The sequence below is a fragment of the Fundulus heteroclitus genome, chromosome 7, assembly GCF_011125445.2.
Source record: "Fundulus heteroclitus isolate FHET01 chromosome 7, MU-UCD_Fhet_4.1, whole genome shotgun sequence".
Lineage (NCBI taxonomy): Eukaryota > Metazoa > Chordata > Actinopteri > Cyprinodontiformes > Fundulidae > Fundulus > Fundulus heteroclitus.
In genome coordinates, this window is record NC_046367.1 from 34,852,360 (window position 1) to 34,878,922 (window position 26,563).

A 26,563-nucleotide genomic window follows, 5' to 3' on the forward strand; every position below is an offset into this window, starting at 1 on the left:
TTCTGAGGGAGGCCGAAGAGAAGATCCAATTCAGCTTTGAGTGCAAAAATATCTGGCAAGAAAATTTCACTTCCCAGCAAATGATCTGCACCAAGTTTGACAGAAGGAGGGGAGGAATATGTCAGGTGATCAAGTGATGAATACAGCGGATGAACATGACCCCCCAAGCATTTCATTTATAGAGAAAAAAATGCTTTTTCCTTTAAAAGTCTGAATCAATTCTTCCTTTTGCCCTTTCTGTAGGGGGATTCCGGTGGACCTCTCATCTGCAACAACAAGGTCCAAGGCATTGCTGCTTTTACTTTTAAAGACGACTGTGAAAACAAAACGTATCCACATGTTTTCACTAAGGTCCATTACTTTCTGCCGTGGATCAAGAAAGTGATGCAGGACTGAGGCAACCTTTTTGAATGCAAGGTTTAATACAATTTACGTGTAGAAAACTGATAGACGCTCTAGGAGAGCAACAAGATGTAAAGTATTTGCATATAGCAAGAAATAAAGTACATTCAAAATAAAACAATACTTCTTAATAATAGATCTTGCCTATCATTTCTGAAAGATTTATTTACTATTTACATAAAATGTGTTATTTTACATTTAGACCAATCAAATACAATATCATGCAGGAAAACGTGTTGGTGGGGTTGTTTTTGTTGGTTGATCTCCAGCATGACAACCCACAGAGTTGTGATGATGGAAAAAAAAAAAAAGAAAAAAAAAAGAAATTCCCCCTCTCAAAGAAACCCACCAAAACTCAGTCATAGTGCAAACTTTTGAAGTTGAACCTTTTTCTGTCTGTAAAGCCTGGAATCTGCAAGGAAATGAAAGAAAAAACAACAACACTGTTATAATTTACACCTCAAGCTACATTTGTAACCAAGTTTTTTTTTTTAAAAAGTGACACTCTCGATTCCCCAAAATGTTTTTGTGTCAGACATTGTGGTTTCTTGACTGCCAAAAAAAAAAGCGAAAGCAGAACCCACCTGACCTGAATCTCTGGTGAAATATCTCTTCTCTATTACCTGCATAGAGATTTTTTGTGTGATTACAACAAAAACATGACAAACAAATAACAGAATGTTGTAATTAGGTTAAAACATTTGCTCCAAAAAAGTTACAATGTATTATTAAGTATCAGTTTTGCTTTGTTTGAATGCTGTACTTGTTTCTGAAAGATTGAAAACCACAAATAAACACGCATTTGAGATGTTGAGGTTTAGCATGACCTCTGTATGTCCTTAAAGCTACATAGCCACAATATTTTACTTTTTATTTCTTCATATGTCAGTAGCTCACTCTAATTGTATACAAAGTTTTTCTGAAAGATTATCCCATCCTGCTGGAGTCGTAGTTGCTATTTCAGTGTTTTATGCTTTGTTTTTTTATGCAGTGTTTTTTGCTCAGTTTGTTAGTAAATAAAGCCTTTCGTGTTTATTTACGATTTTAACGGAAGTACGTACTGCACATGCACAGCAGGGGATAAAACAAGGAAGCGGCTAACGGCTATTAGCATCTCCCAACAAAACAACGAAGAATGGTCCAAGATCAAGTTGGGAAAAAAATCTAAAAAAAAAATATGATTCTATGAGGGAAAAGACTTGAATGTCACTGGGAATACAGAATCAACGTTGGTGTTCACAGAAGTCGACGCTAAACCCGCCGATTGCTCAGATGTGACAGCAGAGTTGACTGACGTGAGTAAATGTTCTGATATGAGGATCCTAAAGTTGCTGTAGATCGGTGTATTTAATTAATAACGGTTGGTCTTCAATCACGCTGAGCTGCCGCTTTATTGCGAGGCATTTCAGAGGGTCAGGCTCGGTTCGGCATTATTTACAATTGATTTATTATTTAAACAAACCGGCATTATGATGGTTCTGAGATACTCCCGGTAGATGGCGCCACATCTGTTTATACCTGGTCATCGCGCCTGAGAGCAAATTATCTTTCAGCTAAAAAAGGACTATCAAAACACTATCAAGATAGAGTCTTGGTCTAAATAATTTTATTTTATCGTGATCAAACAGTTTTTGTTCTTTTTTTAATAAGCATATTATGTGGCTATATGCCTTTAACATGCATGAGGGAGCATTGCATCACAGCATTCAGGGTTCTCACCTTATCAAAGAATCGACTAAGCTTCACAGCGTTGGATGTGCCTGCAGCAAAGTATCTGGGGTTTGTGCAGTCCTGGGAAAACAGGGTAATGCTTCAGAAAACAAACATTCCGTTTTTTTAGGTGTCAAATTTTAAGGTAGCCCGAGTAAATACAAAATGCGACTTTTAAATGATTTCATTACGAATCAAAACAAACCGTATTTATTAAGTGCTTTACACACCAAAGTGCTGTACAGGTCCATAAAACAAAATAACATAAAATAAGCAATACAATTCTACAGTAACATTAATAGAATAAGACCACTTAAAACAACAATCAATAGTTTCTCATATTTGGGTAGGTTGGTTTTGATGTATTTTTTCACTTCATAAAAAAACATTAATTAGACAGTTGTCTGAATTTTCTCAGGTTATTTTAGTCTCATATTACATTTTGTTTGTGGATCTCATAAGATTTAGGTGTGACAAAATAAAAAAAGACAAAAACAAGAACTCTGTAAGGTCGGAATAGCACTTTATGATACATCGAATAACACATCAACAAGCGTGGGAAATATTAACGATAAACAGCCAGGTGTTGTAACATCTGGTTTTCAAATGTTAAAGTTCAATAAAAACAAAGAGGCACTTACAAGATTTATCTCCTCCGCATTAAAATCCTCAGAGAGGAAGGCCGTCCTCGTGAGAACGTCACTGCGCTTGTTTTCTGGGATCTGGTCAAACTTTGTTCCGATCAGCAGCAAAGGCACCGTGCTCTCCACAAACTGTTCTCTATCATAGTCACTGCATCACAGGAATAAATAAAGAAAAAAAAGGAAAAACAAAGAAGCGATTAAGGTCACATGAGCTGTGGCTTTTTTGCATGCATAAAAGTTTTAGAAATTATTTGGTTGTTAAAAAAAAAAAAAAAAAAAAAAAGCCAAGCTAACCCGTTTGACACAATGACTCCCGTTGGAGAGGAATCCTTATTCAAAGCTTCCATTGACCAGCGGTAGAGATTTTGGGAGGACTTCTTATTTGTTAAATCGTGTACCAATATGATTCCTACAAAAAAAGTAAATATTAAAAAAATTTAATTTAATAATATATCAGAGCTTTGAACCAAATTAAAAGCTTCTTTTTTTTTTTTTTTTACCATTTACTGAATTGTAGAAGACTGCTCTGGTGCTTTTGATACTGCTGGCACTGCCTACTGACCCTCCAACATCCCAAAGCTCAATGTAGAAGGTTTTCTCCTCAGGGGTCCCTTCTTTGTAATCTTGCACCTATAGTTGAAATAGATATGATGTGATATGATGGTACTTTAGTCAATACAATCTGAATCAGTCAATAGACTGTGTGTTTGACTTAAAAATAAATACATGTTTGTGGCACTTACCCGTACATCCACAGAGCAGCCAACAGTCCAAGATGGATTTCCTAAAACTTGATTCTGACATATTAGATGGACTAAGGAGGATTTGCCGACCCCTGTAAACGATGAGAAATGTAGGAGGATTGACTGAAACTGTTGTATGGGAAATTTTCACATTAATAAAACAAATGCTGAGCACAACATTTGGTCTGGCAGAGGTTGATTTTCAGCATCTTTAGTGTTGTTTTGATAATCAAGCTACTCTTTGTTCAAAAACACAAGCTGAGATTTGCATTACTGCGTTGTACACAGGTTGTTTTTCATACAACAGGATGGGTAAAATCTAATTGGCAGGAACAAAGATGTTCTGCAAACTGCAAATTTAATTTTAAATCAATTGAACAACCGGATGGTGGAGAACGAATAGTTTCTCTTTGATGAACTGGTAGAGTTGAGCTTAATTATCTAGATCTAAATTGGTAAAAAAGAAGAGATTACACAAGAATTCAGAGAGCACATACAGCCTTTTTTTTTCTTCTTTTAACTTGGAATTTGGTAAAAAGTTGCCTGAATAAAGGGTTGAGTTTGAATTCAGTGTTTGTGTGTTCTTTATCTAAAAATAGGTCATTAAGCGACAGCATAAAATGGCCAGGGCTGGGCTGCACTTTAATATATGTCTTGAATTTTTTGATAATTATCGATATCGATCAGTATGATTTCTATTTTATCGATATGCTTTTTTTCTATATCGTCCAGGCCTAAGGCCACCACTCCCAGCACTGACTGCCAATCTATTCCAATGATCAGATTGTTTCACCTATTAATCTGACTATATTATGACTAGTGCTACATTTATCCATCTGCTGACATACCTGATTCTCAAATAAAGCATTTCCAAGACAAAATTTCAAATAATTACGCATATTTCAAAGATGAATAGTAGAAATAGAAAATATTTCAATAGCTCTTAATAATATGGCTTTTGATAAAAAATAAAATGTTGCAAGATATACAGGATGATCATCCTGTATATGCAATAGAATCAAATGTAACTGAGTCTATATGTGTCCCTTTTGACAGTCTTGATGACAATCGTGATATTTACTTTGCTTTGACCTAACTTGCAAAATTGAATTTTTCGGCACTTGATAAATGTTCCAGAGTCCTGGTTTTAATTGCTACACTCACTTTGCATTTGGAAGCTGAATTTTCTGAATTCCCATTTAGAGATGGAAGGCTGGAAGACTCGGTGCAACCCAGGTTCAACACCTACCGTGGCTGCAGTGCATATGAGGCACAGTAACACTTGGAGGGAATAAACTGTTCGATAACCCGTCTGACAGCTTGTGTTTCATTACAAAGGGCATACATGAAATTACACAAACTCTGTAGGCAACACGTTTTTTCGTCACGCTTAGTTTTGAGACGCACAAAATTCCACTGGTTTTCCACCTTAGAACTAGACCCTTCTTATTCCATGAACTCTGATTTCTGAGCCAAATGAAACGCATCGTAACGACCTCTATATGATGGTGCGTTTTAGTTGTCCTGGAAAGTCGGATTTTCATATAAAACGAGTACAAGAAGAAAAAAAAACCTCTGCATTTAGCCGGAAATCCTTCTCAGAAAGACGACTTTATAATATCTGTTTAAAACAGCTTCTGTTTTAATCAGATATTATAGAACACAATGAACATTGCAGTGTACAAATGATACTTATTAGCACTTTTGACAGCTTTCATCTCAATAACCCTACATAACACCCAGTGATCTACAAGTTCTATATTTGAATATCTTTGTTCAGTGTTTACATTGTGCTAAATGTTGACAAATCTAACCTTTTCGGCTTATGCTTCAACTAATACATTTCCTCAGTTTTTTTCCAATTCACATTCACTCAACTCGAACGTGACGTCATTGCCTGTTCAAAATATATCTTGAACGCAGCGTAGCTGTGTCCGGGTCACATTTTAAGCTTTTAACATTGCTTGTATCCCAGTTTTATACCGCCAGTTATTACGCAGGTTTATCACAGATTTTAGTATCGTGCAAAACTAACGATACGGAAAGAAATGCATTAAATGTCTAAAAATTAGATGTGGCGTTGTTTTGATCTGTTATGGGTCAGCATTTCACCAGCTGCTACAACAGCTCTATAGTTTCAGATGAAAATGGTTTTTGCATCACTGGAGCTAAATCTGGATTAAACGATTATCCGCGGTAAAGAGTAGCTACATCTATAACCGCTGTTATTAGTAAAAATGGAGAGAAACTTACCAGAATCTCCTAAAACTAACACTTTTACTCTGTCAAGAGAAGCCATTTCTAATGACGCAGACTACCGGAAGAACAAAAACATCTATCCCCGCCCCGAAGACCCATTTCTTTGCGCTCATTGGCTACTTCAATTCTTCTCTTCCGGCCAATGGCATTTCTGACCAATAGGAATTTAGAGCTGGGTAGTGGTTTTATTTCCGGAGTTACCTTAAACTCTTAAAGCACATTAGCTAAGCTTAGCAACTGAAACATTCTGAGATATACAAGAATGCCGATTGACTAAACTGTGTTAACATCCGACGAAAGGACCGAGTGTCTTTAGTCTAAAATGGTTTAACTAAGCGTTTCGGTGTCTCTGGCGAAACGGGAAGATTAACGGGTAAGAGGCTAACGAACTTCTATAATGTAGTTACCATGAGGTAAACCCTTAGCTAGTAACATAGAAGTGTTATTGGTGTGTATAAATAACCTTTTGTGTATAAATAGGGACTGTCATTTAAAGACGATTATGACCACCTGCTTGTTTTCATATCTTTGCCAGAGTTAGCGAAATTAACTTAAATTACGTTTTCGCAATCTCGAATAAGGGGATGTTTAAAATCATGTTTTTTTTGTTTTATTTTTGTTATTTAAATCTTATATTCATAGCTTAAAATTTCCTGACATGAACATGGGTATGAGAAAACACTTCTCCTTTTCATAAAGTGATTTGATTATCCGGGGCACTTTCACATGTTTTTAGGATTTTTTATTATTTTTTATCAATTCTTGATAAATATGGAAATAAGGGGCCTAATGTGGTTCATCCACAGAGATACATTTGCACAAGATGCGCAAGGAGTGCATCTTGTGGATGTTGATATTGTGACTATCTTGGATAGGATCCATCCACATCAGGCCAAATCCACTGGGATTGGCTTGCACTTTTTTATTTTTTCATGGTATTTGGTCGAGAGATCAAGCACAAACCTAATGTGTAAAAAAAAAATCAACGTAGATTTAAAGTAAATATACCTTTTATGTATTTAGAATTTTGAACTTGCTTACTGGAAAAATGATTAGTTAAAATGGTAATTATGAATGTCTGGACCATAATTTGGATATTTAACCATAAACTGATGAGGAAAAAGTTTAAAAAGATACAAAACTTAAAAACGTATACCTAATAGCCTAAACATTCTGCATGTTTGATCTTAAACTTTGTCCTCAAATTAATTTCCCTTCAGATATATACGATGCTCATTCTAGTCATCACCCATTTATATCTGCAATACACATACAGTTCAGTAGTCGAATGTAAAAAAAAAAAAATACAGTGTTTTGAATGAATGTTTTTATTAAATATAAGGAGTGTTGGGATATTATTTAATCAAGTAATTAGGAATAGCAGCGTTGGTTATGTTACAATGAGTGGCTATAGTCTGAAGACATTTGAGAGCTATATTTAGGATTAAAGCCTCTCTAATTCCTTTACAGATCTATTTTTATGATCTTTCTGACTCCTTCCTTTTCTATTTAAAAGGATAGTTTTGACCCTTTTCTAATAAGTTATGTTTTTTTTGTTCTCCACAGTTAAAAATGATTGAACCTGAGCTACTAACTGAAGTCCCCGCGTCCCTGAAGCGGCTAGCTAAGCAGGTCGTGCGGGGGTTCTATGGGATAGAACATGCCTTGGCCCTTGACGTACTGATCCGTAACCCGTGTGTGCGGGAAGAGGACATGCTGGAGCTGCTGAAGTTTGACCGGAAACAGCTGCGCTCTGTGCTCAACACCCTCAAAGCAGACAAGTTTGTCAAGTGCCGAATGCGAGTGGAGACGGCGCCTGATGGCAAGACAACGCGGCACAACTACTACTTCATTAACTACAGGTTTAGACATTTTCTTTTCTATTTTATTCATTTAAAAATTGCATTTTGGAGTACAGTTAAGAGGTATCTAACTGCACTTATATAATAAGATGTGATTTATGTTTGTTTAGGTTACTGGTTAACGTAGTGAAGTACAAACTGGATCACATGCGACGTCGCATTGAGACAGACGAACGGGACTCCACCAACCGTGCCTCCTTCAGATGCCCCTGCTGCTTCTCCACTTTCACTGACCTGGAGGCCAATCAGCTGTTTGATCCCATGACAGGTAAATATTAAACAAGAACCATGAATATGTAACATGTAGGAAACATTTTTGCGCATAAATAAATGGATGAGTAGGACTCTAGATGTGCGTCCATTGCGCCAATTCATGGTTTCTCCGTTTGCCCAGTTTGCGCCATTTACATCGCTCGAAACGCGACTTTCACATGGCGGACCGTTAATTCGCTCCTGAACTCACCTTTACACACGGATAACAAGTAAATCACCCACTCCATTTGCCTTCTTCCCGTTGTTCCATTTGCCTTCTTCCTGTTCATTTTGAACATACTTTAATATTGCAATCTCATGTACCATTTGATATTCCTTTCTACAGAATAGGTTGGTCAAAAAGAATTAATATTTGCTGAAAAAAGGAATTATTCAGAGAAACTCTTTTGAGTCAGACTCAACACAAAGCAAAGAGGAATGCCACATGTCAGCTGCACACATCAGAAACTGATGTTTGAGAGCAACTTAAAAAGGTTAGTAAATCTCCTGTATCTGAAATGGTGAAGTAGAAAACCTCCCAGGCAGCTTAAGCTAACGCTACCTATTTAACTGTTAGCTTCACAAACACAGAACCCATTGATGGTGTTGTTGGTCTGAGCTCCCCCATCGAGGTATGCTCCCCTGATTTGTAGTTCTGCACCACTGAAACGCTCAGTTCTACTGCTTTATTGAACAATTAGTGTGCAGCAAAACGTAAATCAGTCGACGGCTCAGTCGGCTATTAAACATTAACAAAACGAAACAAGTCAGTGCAACCTCCTCATTACTCCTCCGTTCAGTTGTAAAGGCGTTGGAGGCTAATGTGGCTAATAACAACACAAGTAAACGATGGAGCTAGACCAAAGCTAACGAGTAGAAAAAAGTAGGAAACTGCCCAACCTACCTGGCTGCTGTAGTTGAATGCCAAAGAAAATATAGAAAATCACCAGACAGGCAGAAATTGTACATGGCTGCTGCTGAGTATGTTTACATGCACCAGATCCCTGTTTCCACTATAAAAATATGTTTTGTATGTATAAAAAACTAATCTCAAATTGGATTGTTGGCCTTAATGACATGTAGCTGTTACCTGAATTGCATGACTGTGTAGTTATGCAACATATTGATACTAACATCATGTTAACATTCAACAGCAAATTAATAAAGTGATGGTAATTAACGGCAGCTGTAAGGACCAAACCCACTCCCTAAATGTTGAGACAATTTCACCAACATGCCGTTGGGGCAGAATACCCAAACAGACCCATGTTTGAAAACAGAGGACACCAGATATATCTACAGCTGCTATTTGAACACTAACCGGGTGTGTTATTAAAAATATGACATTAGATTTCACCTCCCAGGGTGGAGCTGGCATTTCCAGCTGCTATATTTAAGTTCACAATGGCAAATGCATTTAAAAGAAAAAATCAATCTTTGCTCATATGAATCGATCGTAAGGAATTAATATGAGAATTGATTCAGAATTAGATTTTTTTTTTTTTAAGTAAGCCCTGGCCAGAGGCAATTTTAATTTAGAGTAGACTGGTTCATTATTTGTCTCTCACTAGTAACATTTAAATGCATCATCAGCTAATTGACAGGCAAATTGAAGCACACAGTAGCACATTAAAGATAAGCAATTATGATAAAAGAAAATAATTGCATAAATGAATCACAACCTCAGTGCAGAGAAGGAAAGAGATTTTGTATTCATTTTAGATACTGTATTTCATTTTCAATATTTCATGGTGATTGGTGTTTAAGTTTTTTTTTTTTACCATTGAAGAAAAATACAAATATTTTTGGTAAGTTTTTAAGCCAAGAAAGTAAATTCATAAGCACTATTAATGGTGGATTTTAATTATTCCCCAGTAGAGTTTAAACCTTAACGTTGCATAAATATTTTGATAGATATGGACAAGTAACCAATTTTAGGGATTGCTCTGGTTGCCATGGATTGCAGGATGCTTAATTTTAGAGTAATCGCCTCTGAACAATTTGTGTAAGTTCTTAGCTGGATTTCTGTAAAGGTTCATATTGAGAATGGTTAACCAACAATACCGAACAGTCAGCCACGCTCAGCCTGCTTTTACTGGAGGTTTCTTTCTGTTAAATAGGAGGTTTCCTCTTTGCTGTCACTACATGCATGCTCGGTATGAAGGATTTCTGCAAAGTGGAAGACATTCGTCTGTATCTACAAGGAATTATTGCATTGGACTATACAGTATCTCTGATTTTGAATCTGTTCGAATGATTTGACAGAATGGATTGGATATTTCCGTTTTATAAACTGTATTATTTGTTTTGTTCTTGTAAAGAGCCTTGAGAAAACATTTGTTGTGATTTGGGACTAAACTGAATTGAAAATGGAGTTCTAGCAGTGAGATGTTCCCATCTCATCCCAGCTCCAACACAGCTGTGTTGCCTCCCTGCTACCAAGCTTGCATATACACTTATGCACATGCATACTTTCATAGATATTTGCCTATTCATTCATGCACTTTCTACCCTACACAAGAAAAGAAAGTCTACCATGTTTATGATCGATTTTTCTGCAAAATAGTCCAGATTTTTTTTCTTCTAAAAAAAACCAAACTAATGGCCACCTTTTAGCTTTCTCAGCTTGGCCAGGGATCCAATTTCAGGGTATTGGAGCAGTTGCAGGCTTGTTTTTACTGTCAACAAGCTAAATTCTCTGGCGTGCAAGTAGCACTGATTGAGAGAATCATGTAAAATCTCTGTCTGATCAGACAGCCCTTTGATGTGCCAAAACCTTCTTTTGTCATCATCCTTCTTGTGAATTTTCTTTTTGTTGGTTAATTTATTTGTTTCTTCCTTTGTGATATTCTCACTGCACCACATCAGACAAAAGAAGAACTACATTTCTAATGAATTCATTTAGCTAATTATGGTGCAGATATTGACTGCTGGCATATCAAGCATGTTCCCCTTTCTTTCCCTTCTCTCATTTGAACCTGATGGGTAGATGTTGCAAACTTGACACGTGCAGGACAAGCAAGCAGCATTTGATTAAAGTTTAAAAACAACTTTACTCCAGGCTGGAAATCAGTGTTCTATAATTTGATCCTGAAGAATTATGGCAATTTTAATAGGCAACAATATTTAATTTAAACAAATCCCACTGTTTAGTGATACCTGGAAATTCTTTATTGTTGTTGTTTTTTTTTTTTTTTTAAAGAAATGGCATCTTACTGGAAGTGAAATGCACAAGATCCCATACCATGAAACATAAAAGAAGGTTATGATTAAGGATTTCCACTTTTCAGTTGCTGCTGGCAAGGAGTTCATCACATAGCTGTGAAAATGATGCTTTCTGATTAAATATTTATTTTTCAAAGCCTCTTCCTTATTTTTTTTTTGCTGCTTTATGATTCTTTTAACACTCACCTTTATTGATGCCATTTATCCAGAAAGTTAGAGCCGATACATTCATATTTAAATCACCATGTTTAAATCATGTTTAATAACTGACAGTGAATCACAAACCGTATGCTTTTTACACCATCAGCTGTTGTATAAATTTAACCATAAGGGAATTAGATGGGTTGTCGTGTAAGAGTGAATAATACCACTCCCTGCAGACACGTTTAGTTTTTAGTTGCATGTTGCTTAATTTGCCTCCAGATGGCAGTGAAAGGCCGTGTTGAAATATATTGTAATAATGGGCTGATTTACTATATCAGGGAGCTCATAAGAAACCGTGGTTAATAGAATCGAATTATTATTAGGCAACTATTAACTTCTTGCTGCACAATTCCATTCAAGCTGTTCACCATTATCTTCTGTGGATTTTATATACAATTGTTGCTTGATCTCTTCTTCCTGAGTGGCTAATCACTCAGGCCTCCAACACAGGCAGGGTCTATATTAGGGCTATTTGATCATGTAATATGAAATAATACCAAGGTTGTTCAGAAAATATGTGGAAATTGCACTCTGTCCAGTTATGCTGCTCGCACTCGGCACTCTCCTCAAATCTATTAAATGTATGGAAATAATTTAGCATCGCTTTGAATGTTGTGGGAATTAAAGGATGCAATTATGTCCAGCAGGATGTGAACCTCTTCCTCGGGAAAAAAAAATGCCTGAGTATTTATGTATCAGAGTAATTCTGCACCAACCAAAAATATCGATGAAGCTTTTTTTTTAATTAATTTATTTTTTTTGCCAGAAACTAATGATGTTTAGTTCATTGTAAAATGACATACTGTCCAATAAATGTTTTAGGAGGTTGTTTTTCATAAATTGCCATTGTTGTCCCTGTTGGACTTGGTTTTTACCCATAATGCATCTCGCCTAACATTCTCTACTAGTCTGAAAGGTGATTATTAGTCCTCCAACAGTATTTATAATTTGTGCCACATTTGTGGAGTTTGAAAGTTATTTCTTATATATACTTTATAGTGTCTGTAATGAAACAAATACAAAAAAGGTTGGAAATCTCGCTGCGCATTAGAGCTGCTCATTGCCTACAGAAGCTTATGCAAAGAACCCAGTACGCCTTCCAGATAGGCTGTCAATTTGCATTATTGTTGAATGACACACTGAATTAAATTCATAGCAAACACAATTATCAGCTGCTTTATATTAACCAAATCCAATTTCCTGGTGTTGACCATATGTCTGCTGCTCTCCCATGGCGCTGAATTACAGTCAGAAAGAATAGCTGTAGAAATATTTTCCCGTCGAAATGTGATTCTTCTTCAGGAAATGTCATCAGTCGTCACCAGTTCTTTTTATGTAACTGATTTGTTAAGCTCTCAACTTTTGTTGGTGTACCCTATTTTTTTCCATGTTTAGAAAACACAACTTTTTTTCCTTTTTTTTTTTTTTTTTTGCTCTTTTGTTTTTCTTAAGTCATTAAGACAATTAGTGTACAGTTACCTCAAAGGTACACACAGGAAATATGGAGTTAGTGGAAAAAGAAGGGGATGGGATTTTGTCCGTCCTTCTTCACCATCACGCTGCCACTAATATTAATTTACAGCAAAATCGCAGATTTCTTTACCATTTTTCTTTATTTGTTGCTGTTGTGAAGGCAGTTAGTTTGCCGCCCAAACGAAGCTGTTTTATAATCGAGTAGCCAGATCTCACGTATTAGTCTGATGGACTGGTTGCCTCTGCGGGGCCAGCAACACTCAGTGGGATCCCATAAGGATAGGAAATGACAGTCCTGGACTTTCAGCTCAATATCAGTCTGACCAGACAAGAAGAGCCAGAACCCTGCAGCTCTTACAACCCACCCTGATTATCTTGTCCTTGTCTTTAGAATTACTCCGTATTTGTTCAAATAATACAAATTTGAGCTTTTTTTTAAACCTTTTGCAATAGCTTTTTCTTTCTTGACCTCCTGATATTTGAAAGCACATTTGTAGTCGCTGACTTGGTTATCAGCAATGGTGATTGCACTCGTATTTAGCTTGCACAAAATAAGTCATCTTTTTTTTTTCTCCCTGCCTCAAGCCCAAAATGAGCATGCACTCTTTATTTTGCTATCTCTCCGATGCGCACAAAGGGATAAAGCAGACATGAGGTCTGTGCTAATGTTGGAACAGCTCCAAATATTGAAACTGAGCTCAGGAAGAGAAGCAGATGGTCAGACTTGTCTTTCTCTCACTGTTTAGGAAGCAAGGGGCGAGGCGCGGCGCATACAATTTACGATTATAATTTAATGTTTTTAAAATTACCAGAAAGAGATGGGCTCAAAAAAAAAAAATCTGGTTTCCTAGGTTACCTGGCGTGTATTCTTTCCACACAGCTTCTTCAGTCATGGCTGAATTTGTGTTTACCTGACGTGCGCGACATCCTCCAAGTCGGAGCACATCCAGGAAGCCGACGAAATGCATTCTCTGTTATGCACAAAAACAAATGAGAAAATGTAGTAAACAGTTCTGCAGACCCGTGTTGTGTTGACGTACTGCATCCCAGCGTGGAGCGAGTGCAGTGTCTCCACTCTCAACCCAGACCTGTTTGCATGGAAGCGGAAGGGACGGGGCGCGGAGCCTTTTCAGACGGCAATCTAATGTTCTGTTAAAACACTAAACTGCTGTTGCTGAAAATGCACCAACAATGCCTCAGGAAGCACAGAGAGGTTTAAGAAGCTGTTTTAAAGGGGAACTTTCATCGTTATGGAGTCGTGTTAGATGTTAATTCAGCCAGCTATGACAGAAAGCTAGACTTTGGCAGGGGTTTGCTCACTTCAGTCCTATTCCATCGCGCACTTTCTTTCAGTTTTTCGGGTCCCAAAATGAGCAGGATGTGTATTTATACCTTCCCTCGGGATTCTTCATCAAAATGGAAAAGCTGCTAAACGACACGGGGGTCCACTTCAGCAGATAACAGGAAGTCAGGACATATAACAGCACAGATGTGTTACTTTATTTCTTTGATCTTGGATTGAGTTGTTTAACGGATTGCTGGAAACGGATCTTCCTAGACACCAGAAACTACGGTCATCTACGGTCCTGTTCGGTTTCTGTGTTTCTGCCGGTTTTAGTTTTTTCTCTAGTCGTCATAAACATCCAGTGTTTCCCCCCAACCGTTCTCCAAGTGGGCGCTCCGCCCCACCAGCAAGACCACCATTCAGTAAACTAATAAACATCTGCACATGTTCACGGTTCATTTTATTTAAATGATTAACCTTTCTAGATAGGGCCAGCTTTGTCGTTCTCTTTGTCGTCACTCCTTTTTTCAGCTCTCCGTGTCTGAGTCACATCCGCGCGCAGGTAAACTCCCCCTCACGCCAGGAGAGGCCGCACGCAGAGTCGCAACGTAGCTTTTCCTGCTTTGGCAAAAAATGTCTGGGTTCTTCTAAACGGACCCAATCACTGAGGATGGCTGCACTAAAGGCTCTCACGTAGCCGGGAGTGCTGAGCGTCCACGAGCCGCATGGACGTTGGCGCCGTCTGTTCTGTTGGGGAAGCAAACGGCAGCGCTATAGCAAGAAATGCTTAAATGACCAAGTGGTTATCCCCGACAGAATTTGGATCCCTTGCAAGGGATACAACAAGATAAATGGCTAAAATAAATGTGTGCTTTTCTGTTGCAACACTCAACAGAAAAGCACACATTTGTGGATTTCACACGGTACTGCACATGATTATTCAAACATACGAGAACGTTTGCCTAATACAAATATCAGGATGATCGCGTCTGTTTAAACTGGATTCATAAACATTAAAAACACTCTCTATATAGGATGTTCTCAACAGTTAAATGGCGTTACGGTTATTTCCAGATGTCCTACAAAAGCACAATTTGCTCCGATTGTTGCACATCGCCAAAAATCTGTCTGCTGGAAACGAAAATCCACCTTCCTGAATCCATCACTGGAAACAGATGGCGGCTTTATTTTTTGGAAAACACATTTTAGTTGCTAGATAAGACGGCATGAATGGATCCTATAAAACAGATCCCAAATGTAATATTATAAAGTTAGAAGTTAGGCTCAAAATTATGTATAATATTAATGGAAAGTTAAGTGGAAGGAAAATCTTTGTCACTCAGCCTTCAGAGCGCGTGCTCTGAAAACATTCCCAGGGAAAATGCTGACATCAGGGTCGATCTTTAAGATGCTTCACCAGTTTGGTGTCATGGTTTGAGTTCTTCATAAAGACCGATGAACATCTTTTGGTTTCCCTGTTTGAATTCCTCATTGGCAAACTAAAAAAAAAAAATCCAAACAGCGCCTTATGACTTTTCTACTAAAGACTTTTTCAAAAGCTCTCTCAGGATGTACTTGCCAAGTAACTGGATTTTCTTTTTCTTATTAGATCATTTGCATTCCTAAGAGGCTTGTAGGGCTGAAACTAATTGATACTTAGTTTAATTGGTGTCGCCACATCCTGCAGGTCTGGGTTTGCTTTCACCATACAGCTTGTCAAATAAACCGGATCTTTTAATCGCATTTTCCACCTTTCCTAAGGTGGAACCCTTATATACATTTCATGCGTTTCTGTAAATTGCACCTCTGGTTTACTGTATGGATGAATCCCACAGCCTCCATTTCCCTGTTAATTAGTCTGAAACCTTTGTTGTTTTTGTAAGTGCTTACCAGTAGCTGTGATATACTTTTATCCGGCCATATTTCTCTCAGCCTTTATCCTGTGCTACCTCTACTTGTGACAGCAAGGCATTTCTCCTAACAATCTTGCGACATGTTGGTTGTATGATTCGCTGGGAGCAGACTGCTCTTATATTTTTAGGCGGATCAGAGGTGGTTTCTTTGAGCTGCGGCAGATTTAGATCGCAGCCTCATACCTCCCCAAACGAGCCGGGCCTTCTGAGCAGACATTTAAGGTTTGGTTTAACAGGGCCGTTCTGAACGTACCCCCTAAACTTCTAGCACCGGCTTTATGGGGTTTTCAGTCAAGACTGTGTTGCACAAAGTTGTGGTTCCAGCTTGTGGAGACGGGAACAGCTCACTTTATATTGATTTTGCTGCAAAAGAGTGTCTTACATTTGGCCTGTCACGATAACACCTTTATCTGGACGATAAAACTTCCTAAAAATGATTGCGATAACCCATAATATTGTAACTTGGAGACCTTTTTCAACTACCATGATAATGGCATAATAACTCAAGTATATCCCCTCGACATAACGGCTCAGATAGAATAAGCAGTCAGCTGCCTTGATTTGGCTTAAATTAAAAAAAAAACTCCCACACCGCAGCGGTCGTGTTCGGCTTTAAAACCAATTTTCTTTTTCAAGCTAGCGTTTTTCCGGCTTACTCTCACGAGGCTCTCATGCTAAACTTTGAGCATGTTTCTACCTGACACAAGATTTAACTCCTCCTACAGTGAGTAAACGAAACCTTTTGTTATCCGGTCTCATAGTCTCAAACACAAGGGGAGAAAAGCAAGCATGCATAGACAAATTATCGGGTTTATTTGAATAAATCACGTGATTAGAAGTTATTGTGTGATTCATTGATTTATTGATTATCGTACCCATCTTACATACGTCATTTTTCTAGTATTGATTGTATCAATATATCAGTATTTTTGACAACCCTCATAGATGGTGATGCTGACTGGCTAAACATGCTAACATAAGGCGCTGAAGACAGCTTAAAAGTCGACTCTAAATCAAAACAGTAAACACTACTGCTCTCATATAGTGAGATTTCGCCTCTGCTCCCAATATAACTGCTAACACCAAGAAGGCTAGAAAACATGTTTTACTCTGAGGTTGGCCACAAATCTTAGATAAGTTCATCTCTGATTATTTTTTCATATTGTGCAAAATCAGCTTTTTGAGCTTTTATCTATCTTATGATGAGTTTTTTTGTTTTCTTCCTCGCAGGTACGTTTCGCTGCACCTTTTGTCAGACTGAGGTAGAGGAGGACGAATCTGTCTGCCCTGATGCCAGGACGCCCGTGGCCCGCTTTAATGAGCAAATCGAGCCCATCTACGCACTCCTACGCGAAACCGAAGACATTAACTTGTCCCATGACCTGCTGGAGCCGGAGCCCACTGAGATCCCCGCTCTGAAACAGAGGTGCGTTCGAAACAAGTCTCACAGCAACACGCCACGCACCACCTCGCTCAGAACGCGTCCTGTAGTTCACCTTTGTAGTTATTCATTCGTAGAAATGGCAGCAGCTGCTATGTCTTGATACGTTTAAATGCTTCTTCTTAAATAATTAAATAAATAAAACCAGATTACTTTTTAATTTTGCTTTTTGAAATTTCATGCTTTCTCCTCCCCCCCTTTTTTTTCTCCCAGTCGCGAACGAGCTGCTGCCGCTGCTAACGCTGCGGGCGGACCACATCGTGAAGCCTGGTCTAACAAAGGAGCCTCCTACGCTGACTTGTACATCCAGAATGTGGTCATTAGCATGGAGGAGCAGGACGACCAGAAGAAGCAGGTCAACGAGGCCAAGCCCCCGAAGGAGCGGCCCGTTTGGTTGACCCAGAGCACGGTGCAGGGGGCTTACAGCGAGCCCGACGCGCTCAAGAGCCGTGAGTGAATTTTTCTTTGCACGAAAACATGTTTGTTTTGCCATGCCGTTTTCTTTTAAGAAAAAGGGTTACACTTTTTTTTCTTTTTTTTCCCTGTATAAAACAAGAGGTTATTACTTTTCTGTCTTCTGTCATTCCGGTTCTCTGGTTTTCACCCTTCAGTCGGTGGAAGTGAGAGTAGGGATTTACAGCGAAACTGAGGATCGGAAGATTGAACAACCCGAGTTTTATTTGTTCTGGCAAATGAGACTTTAGGCCTCCTTCTGGTCCGACATAAATCCCCCGAGCCTTCCTCAAGTCGGTAGATGCTGTCGATGTGATATAAGCAAGGTTTCTCTACACCAAGTAAGTGCAGCGGAGGAGCCGGCTTCCGAATGGCCCAGCTCGGCATCACGTGTTGCTTTTACTGGTTGTAAGTCTTATCAATTGGGTCCAGAGGCAATTTGGACCAAATCCAACCCATGATGCCTCTGAGAAATCGAAAAAGAACAAATGGAACCGGAAATTACTTGAGTTTACTCAACTGTGCTGCCATATTTTAATGTTTGGAATCTGTAAAAGGCTTTTACCCCAAATATGCCAGACATTAACGTCATCAGTGAAAAAAAATGTTTCTGACCCCCTTTTGCCCATTAGGTAACTTCCCAGAATCCATATAAAATAAAAATAGATTGAAGATGTTATTTTTTTCAATTTATTTATGTATTTTCCTTTACTTTTTTTCTGTAAACCATAATTTTAAAGTCCCTCTGACCTCTGGCGTGGGCATTCTAACACATGAATAAACCGATCCATCGGCTGCGTGAGTTCCCCTTCCTGCCGGAGGATGAGCCTCTCTTAGTCGTCTGTATCCACTTAAAGGTTTTCCTCCAGGATTTCCCTGTATTTAGCGCAAATCATCTGACCAGCTTCTCCAGCCGTGGTGAAGAATCACTTCCCCGCAGCATGATGCTGCCGTCTTTCCATCAGAACGCTGAGTGAAACCAAAAGGTCACGGAGTTGAAGACGAATAATTATATGTTAACCAAGGTCGCCTCCCTCTGTCAGAGCGGTGCTTCGTTGAGCCGTCACACGCTGACATTGTTTCTCAAAACAAGGGCATGTGGCAATCAGACCTGGTCCGACATCTATTGTAGCATAATTGCTCAATTTAAATAATCAGACTTGATTAGTTTATGGCTGAGCAAGAATTGCTCATTAAGAGGACCCTTTCTTGTGCAAATTGCATTTATCATGCCTCCCGAACATCCTTCCCGTAAGGTAGCCTTCTGCATCGGTTTACAAACTTGTCCCTTGTTAATAGGATGGGAGGCTAAGTAACTTGATGCAGTCTCCAAAGAAAATGAATGACTAGCCTGTGATTTGTTATGAGTACTTTGCTGTTTCCTTGATTGCAAGCATGTATATTTTATTTATAAGTCTTGTGAGCAATGAATTCTGAGTTTTATAGTTGCTGTTGATTAATTACTGCCATGGTTTCCTAAACCTTAAGGTCCTGGAGATTTTTTTGAATCTTAAAACTCTGTTTCCACAGGCGGCGACATTGCGCCCGGAGCTCAGCAAGGCGCCGCCGGCCCCGGAGCCGGTCAGGCGGATGAAAACGAGGAAGTGATGCGCGCTCTGCTCATCCACGAGAAGAGGGCCGTCGCCGGAGCAGGTGTGGGCGGAGCGAGCGCGGCCGCCAGGGGTCACGCCTCCGCCACGGCTAACGCCAGTGACTCAGAGAGCGACACCAGTGAATCAGAGGACGAACTCCCCGCGGGCCCCACCGCTGCCACGGCCTTTCAGCGTCGCGCTGACCACGAGGTCGAAGAAGAGGATGACGACGACGAATTCGAGGAGGTGGGGGACGAGCCGACGGTGATGGTGGGAGGCCGGCCGTTCTCGTACAGGGAGGTGAGCGAAAGGCCCGAGCTGGTGGAGCGGATGTCTGTGCAGGAAAAAGAGGCGTACATCGAGATGGGACAGAACCTCTTCCAAGACATGTTCTTCTGAAGGCGCACAGAGATTTAGATACTGTAAGTGACACGCGATTGATGACTGATGCCTCTGCTGTCTTACGCTGTCAGCGGACAACCTCTAAACAGGAAACAAGATGCTGCTCTATTCAGTGTATGTCATTAAAACAGCAAAAGTTTGCTTTGCCAGTGTTTTTTTTTTTTTTTTTTTTTTCCCCCAGTGGTTATGTATTTTTAGTATTTCCTCCTGAAGTATTTTTGAAAGTTACCAAACCCCAAAAAAAAGGAACCGACAACCCGCCGTCTGCCGGCCGTGCTTTCTTTTCATTTTCCAGTTTGTGTCAATTCAAAATGAAACTCTCTGTCTGCACCAGGAAGGTTTTAGCCATCGTTTTTCACTTGACGGACAGAAGGGACACAACATTTGTTTCTAATCGATGACAGCCGTCTACACACCGGCGAATTTCTCATGTATCCAGTCAGTTTTGTTGAATGGGCATAATTGCATTGATTGTGCGAGAACTGGTGAAAGATACCCGAGCACTTCGCAGTGCGGGGGTTGGACACCGACACACCGAACAAGCCGCTGCCGCTTTCATTATCCCGCCCATCTCGGATGATATGAACCAGAGAATATTCAACAATTCAAAAGGATTGGTCTGAAATCTCGTCTCAGGCAAAATGCAGAGGGAGAAGGTGATCTTGGTACATTTCTTTTGTGGGGTAACGGTAAAATATTTGTAACTTTGAGATATCTGTAATAAAATAATATTGCCACACTGCCTAAATGTGTAATACGTGTCAATACTGTGGGACTTTACATAGGGCTGGAAGATATAGAAAAAAAAAGAAGCATATCGATAAAACAGAAATCAAATTGATGTTATTGATAATTATCAACAAATTCAAAACATATATTTTAAGTGCAGCCCTGGCCTTTTTATGCTGTTGCTTAGTGACCTATTTTTAGACCCAGAACAGATAAACACTGAATTCAAACTCTTCCAACTTTTTACCATAACTGCTATTTTTTTTTTAAATAAAAAAAGAACACATGTTCTCTGAACTCTTTGATGGGGGCGGAGTTTGGTTCCTGGGTTTGCGTTGTGATTGGTTGGGAGGATGTAATGACTGTAATATTAACCTACATTATATATTGCATTCTAGCCTATAATGTGTATATATAGAATGCAAAAGGAAGAAAAACTGTTATTCTAACTTAACTTTTTATTGACCATTTTTTTTTCATCGATATATGTCTAGCGATCGATATATTTTGTTATTGAATTATTGTCTAGCCCTAACTTTACATCGGATATTAATTTTTTTCCCCTCCAATGGTTTCCAATTTTTAGGAATTTTTTTTTTTTTTTTTTTTGTTATTGAACATGTACTTTACACTCAGTCAATCCAAAATCTTATTAAACCTCCGGTTTAGGAAAATAAAATGAAGGTTTTTGGCTTTCTCAGCAGAATGTCTGAATATTTAGCGTGCAGAATAATTTTCCAGGTAGTTGGAAAAACAAATCTCAGTCCAGCATATATATTCTTATGTTAAAGGGAGAATAACCTGCCAGTTTCAAATTTACAAATTAACATTTGACCTTTATGAAAGAAAATCAGTGACCAATAGCATCTTTCATTTCCAGTGCAGCCTCAATCCCCCCATTCATGTTCTCTGTCAGCTCCTTGATCTGCTGATGAGCAACTTTTCATGTAGCAGCAACCAGACCCTCCCAGATGCTGTTGAGAGACGCACTTTTTAACTTTCGCCATAAATCTTCCATTTAGGAAAGGCCCACGGGTTCTCAGTGGGGTTTAGGTCAGGTGAAGAAGGGGCCCCAAGTCATTATTCCTTGTCTTTCAGGCCTTTTACTGCCTAGCCATGTAGTGGAGTACTTAAATGCCTATGACGGATCATTGTCCTTCATAAAAGTCATAGTCTTTTTTGAAGGCAGCAGAAATGTTCCTGCTCAGCTGCTTTAACAGTGTCTGTTAAACTGTCAGTAGGTTTGGGAGTTGTAATCTGAGTCCATCTTCAAACTAAATATGTCCACCGAGCTCATCTTTTGATAACCCGTTCCCAACATTAACCTGGGTGGATTTCTTTACACCACAGCGTTTTTCTGTGGTAAATCTCTACCCCGGTCTTTTTCTTTTTAACTCTGTGAATGCAGTGGAAACGTAAGGGAAAGAGGAATTTCCTGAGAAATCCAGTCCTGTTTCTATTGTGGAAACGTGCCTTAAAAGACTTAAAGGAGAGAAAACTATTTTTACTCCACTCAGAGAAACCTTTCAGTCATGCCTTTCCTTACTTGTCAGATCAGATTCCTGAGGATATTATGGTCTTTGCTTAGTAATCACTGCCACAGTAACCTGCGGCACGAAATGACCCACTCACTAAGAGAGAAATGTCACCTCAAAGCAAAAGCCTACATTCTGACAAGGCTCTTGTAGTTGTATAAAGATAGGCCTTCTGAAACCAAAATGTGTAAATTTTAGACCTGTCACACCAGCCGTATTGAAATTATTCCGTCTTTGTGGTCTGCTTTTTTTTCCCAGCAATATTTTTCAATAAAGTTGCATGTTAATATTTTGCCTCTGAATATAGACATAACAGGTTTGAATTAAACTCCTATTTATTTCTATGTTTGTAGTTCATGTTAAGTGTGCAAGTACACACAACGAGGGTTAAATGCTATGCTCTGTCACAACAACACAGAAATACATCTTGAATATAGCCAAATTATTACTTAGTGTGGTAGGCCAGACATTACAGCTGGATTACATTTCCCAAATCACATGATAATGCTCTAAGGGACTATTTCTAAAACATGGAGCTTGCATTGTAGTGGAGAAACTTTTCAAACTTCTTTTGTAGGGAGAAATACTTCAGGCTACTTCTAGGTAGCAATCTGGAACCCTTCTCAAAGTGCTAATTATTTAAACCTATAACAGTCATTGTTTGCCAAATTACACCAAACTATGTCACAGTGAGTGTGGATACCCCTGTAGCAATTTGGAGATCATGGTATTGTGTTTTGTTGTGTTTGGTCCTAAACAGAATGATGCAAGTTAAATAATTTTATATAAAAAAACCTCTAAATTATGCACATACTAACTCGTGACTTCCACCAGCTTATTCGACAGGCTACAGCTGAAGCTACACATTTATTAAGGGACCTGTTATTGTTTTCAACATTCAACATATACATACGTGTTCAAGCCAAAGTAGTACGAGTTGAGGGTCTTGACGGTTTTACTAAGGTTCCGGTAGGGCTGGATCATATGGGGAAAATAACATATCAATAAAATAGAAATCATATTGATCGATATCAATAATTGTCCAAAAAGATTCAGATTTATTTTAAGTACAGCGCTGACCATTTTTTGCTGTTGCTTAGTGACCTAATTTTATATAAAGAACTCAGAAACACCAAATTCAAACTCAATCCTTTATTCAACCAACTTTTTACCAAAACTGTAAGTCTAAAAATAAAAAAAAAGTTATCTCTGAACTCTAAAGGGGGCGGAGCTTTCCTAGGTCTGCGTTTGTGATTGGTTGGGAGGATGTAATGACTGTAGTATTCCCCTACATGGCTATAATGCAAAAGGAAGGAAAACTGTTCTTCTATTAAACTTTTTATTGACCCTTTTATTTTCTAATGAACCACACGTCTATTGTTTGAAGCAGAAAAGGTTCAAAGCAACACAACAAACTGACATCTTCACATATTGGGGGAAGTAGTCAGAGAGCGAGCTTTAAGCTTGGAGACTGCCAATCCACCCGGCTGAGCTAACCAATCAGCAATCTGTAACTGCATAGAAATCTGTCTGACTACACATTGAAATGTACAACACTAAGGTCACGGACCAAAACATCCATTTAATAATAAGAAATCATGATCCATATGCATGCTTGGATCATTACAGACATCAATGAAACATTTCAGGTGTCAGTAAGTTTGCTTTTTTGTATAAAATACACCTTAAGGATTGCAACAGTCAATATTGTACTTTATTTAATACTGTCAAAAACCTTGCTTTAAATTTTAAGTATTTTAAGGCTTTCAATAAAAAGGAACTGGCCTCTGAAATAGTTAGAATTTGAAATGTAACTGCAGTCTCTGCCTGTTAAATGAGAATGACGTGTTTTATCTTGTGAATAATTGTGTGGCTAAGATCCTGTTCTTTTTAACAATGATAAAACATACATCAAACTGTGTCTAGTATTTCATTAAACAAAATCAAAACTCTTGTACATATTAAATTCAAGTCGAAAATGTCAAGCTCTGCAGAGAACTGTGGCGAAGTAAAAAAAAAAAAAAAAAAAAAACTCTGGGGTAACCCTACAAGCCCATACATTCTTTTTAAGTTAGAGGATGGACACCTGTAGGGAGGAACCTCAAAGGTCAGGATGAAAACAGGACCAGGGCTCATTAAAACATCCCCTGCCCTTCAGGACAGCTCAATTAAAAAGCTCACCCCATGCTGTTCCATTGATCTACCGAGGCAGGTCTGGGTCACAGGGAGGGTGAAAAAGAATCTCACTGGGGAATCCATGAAGCTGCAAAAAGTCAGAGTACCCGAAAGAACAGGTTGCTTTGTGCCACAATAAGCTGGAGCATAGACGCTTGAGTTTATTGACGAAGGCTCCAAAACTTTGATTTCTTTGTGAAAGAAGGATAATGACAAGTTTACATTAATAAACTAAATACCTTAATGAGATTTCACTGGAACTGGATAAGGGACACAATAGGATTTGAATGGTTTGTGTGAGTGTGGGAGGAGGCACACAAAATCAGACTGTAATGACTGATGCCTCACATGGTTTGTTTGAGAAGATTACATAAAGATTGATTGACTGCAGGTGTCTGTCACTCTTGATCTAATAAAGCCCAAAGATTAACGACTTAATAATCGACCCCCGTTTGTCTGTCTGTCATTCAACCTCAGCAATCTCTTTTGATCACCTGCTTTAAGCCTTTAATAAATTACGGGCTCCAATTAGAATGTAAAAATTACGAATTAGAATATTGAAGCAAATGTCACTGCTGTCTTTTGCATCTTCTGGAATGTTTTTCCGGAGAGTTTTTGAAATGAAATCTTTGCGGTGCTTCTGAGTTTTGGCACCAATGCATTGAACCTTCTTTTTTTACACTTATTCGGGGGCATGAGGAAAGGGCTGATGTCATCAGTTCAGTTTGTGAAACGGTGGACGCCGAAGTGGTAAAACACCCTTGTTCCTATATGCATGGAAAACATTCGCTTGATAAAGGTTTGGTGGAAAAAACACCCTCAGTAATGAATCCATCTGTTGTCCATACCAGGTTATTTTTGCAGGGTTGCATGAGGGCTGGTGCCAAATCCCCAGCTCTCATTCGGTGTGACACAGGTACAGCCTGGACCGTTGGAGACTTGTCAGTAGGGGGCGCTTGGGTGCTGGCTACGGCAAAATTGCACGCAAATGTATAGACAAAGTAAACAAATAACAAAACAACAAGTAATTATCACATCTGTTCTTTCCTAAATTGGGTCTGACTTTGATTTTTCAGCATTCCCATTCCGTTTTGGGTTTAAATTTTTTTTTTTGCTTCTCCTAAATTTTATATTTCAGTGGCGATGGATGCCGGACAGATGAGTGTGTACATATGGTCTAACACTTTTGGCTTCCATGTGGCTTCATGATGTTCCCTAATTCTTTACTTAAATATTCTCCTCAGGGTGCAGCTCTCTCCACCCATGGCCAACCAGTGTCTTTTGTCTCATTCGTCATCTAATCAGATTAATTAATTTTACTCAAATATCCCTCTCCCCAGCGACATCCTTCAGCTCATTCTGGGGTATCCCAAGGCATTCCCAGGCCAGACGGGTTATATAGTCTCTCCAGTGAGTTCTGGTCTTCTCAGTGGTCTCCTCCTCAGAGGTCAAGAAAAGCCCCAAAGGGTGCAGCAAAATGCTCCAGTGCAAACTGGAGGTCATGGCCAGAAGAAGCCAACAGAACCACATAATCTACAAAAAGCAAAGATAAAATCCTAAGGTTAACAAACCAGACACCCTCCTATCCTTGTCTAAGCCTTGAGATCCTGTCCATGAACACTAAAAGCAGGATTGGTGACAAGGGGCAGCCCTTGGGGAGACCAACACAGACTGGGAACAGGCCTGACTTTTTGCCAAGAATGCACAGACAGCTCTTGCTTTGGGAACACAAGTACTGCACCATCCTTAAAAGCCATCCAGTTACCCCATACTCCCACAGCACCCCTCACAAAATACCTTGGGGGGCACAGACGTAAGCCTTCTCCAGTTCCACAAAACACATGTAGACCTTCAGGCCACAGTTCCTTGAAGCTGCACCGAAATGGAGGTCCTGAACATGGTCCATTTTGATTCCATGTCCCTAGCCTCCCCCTGGAGAAAATAGAAATTCTCCTGAAGGTGTGAATTGAAGACCACTAGTGCAGGTTCCTCGGCCAAAAGTTCCCAGCTTACCCTCACCACCTGTTAGGGTTTACTACTTCTTTTTTTAAAAACATGACCTGTCTAGCAGGGTAGCTCTAAGAATTGCTTTCTTTGTGCCAAAGAGGGCCCAACAGATTTACTTTCACAAGTGAAGCATTACTGCTTTCGCTATGGTGCTCCGCTTGATCCAAAAAGCTTTATTGGACATTATTTTGGAGAGCCCCAGGAAAGCCCCAGCAGCCAGCTATGCCAGAGCATATCCAGCCATGGGCCTAGAGCTC

General features: G+C 39.1%; 2 protein-coding genes across 2 annotated transcripts; one reads left to right on the forward strand and one right to left on the reverse strand.

The window, feature by feature from the left end:
* Positions 1-551: 551 nt before the first annotated feature.
* rabl3 (RAB, member of RAS oncogene family-like 3) lies at positions 552-5,855 on the reverse strand. Its single transcript, XM_012854399.3, has 8 exons — positions 5,753-5,855; positions 3,500-3,591; positions 3,257-3,386; positions 3,051-3,165; positions 2,754-2,904; positions 2,122-2,193; positions 987-1,025; positions 552-814 (listed from the first exon to the last, which is right to left on the reverse strand). Exons 1-8 carry the CDS (start codon positions 5,796-5,798, stop codon positions 758-760), a joined length of 702 nt encoding a protein of 233 aa, XP_012709853.1. The 5' UTR covers positions 5,799-5,855; the 3' UTR covers positions 552-757.
* Positions 5,856-5,938: 83 nt separating this feature from the next.
* On the forward strand, positions 5,939-20,608 carry gtf2e1 (general transcription factor IIE, polypeptide 1, alpha). The gene is made up of 6 exons (XM_012854376.3): positions 5,939-6,131; positions 7,325-7,620; positions 7,731-7,888; positions 17,203-17,398; positions 17,627-17,862; positions 19,397-20,608. The coding sequence occupies exons 2-6, from the start codon at positions 7,331-7,333 to the stop codon at positions 19,855-19,857; spliced, it is 1,341 nt and encodes a 446-aa protein (XP_012709830.1). The 5' UTR covers positions 5,939-6,131; positions 7,325-7,330; the 3' UTR covers positions 19,858-20,608.
* The last annotated feature ends 5,955 nt before the right edge of the window (positions 20,609-26,563 follow it).

Coding starts and splice junctions, on each gene's coding strand:
- gtf2e1 (XM_012854376.3), top strand. CDS start 7,331: ATGATTGAACCTGAGCTACTAACTGAAGTCCCCGCGTCCCTGAAGCGG. Junction 7,621..7,730: donor TACTACTTCATTAACTACAG/GTTTAGACATTT, acceptor ATGTTTGTTTAG/GTTACTGGTTAACGTAGTGA. Junction 17,863..19,396: donor GCCCGACGCGCTCAAGAGCC/GTGAGTGAATTT, acceptor CTGTTTCCACAG/GCGGCGACATTGCGCCCGGA.
- rabl3 (XM_012854399.3), bottom strand. CDS start 5,798: ATGGCTTCTCTTGACAGAGTAAAAGTGTTAGTTTTAGGAGATTCTG. Junction 1,026..2,121: donor TTAGTCGATTCTTTGATAAG/GTGAGAACCCTG, acceptor ATCTCTATGCAG/GTAATAGAGAAGAGATATTT. Junction 815..986: donor TCACCAGAGATTCAGGTCAG/GTGGGTTCTGCT, acceptor ATTTCCTTGCAG/ATTCCAGGCTTTACAGACAG.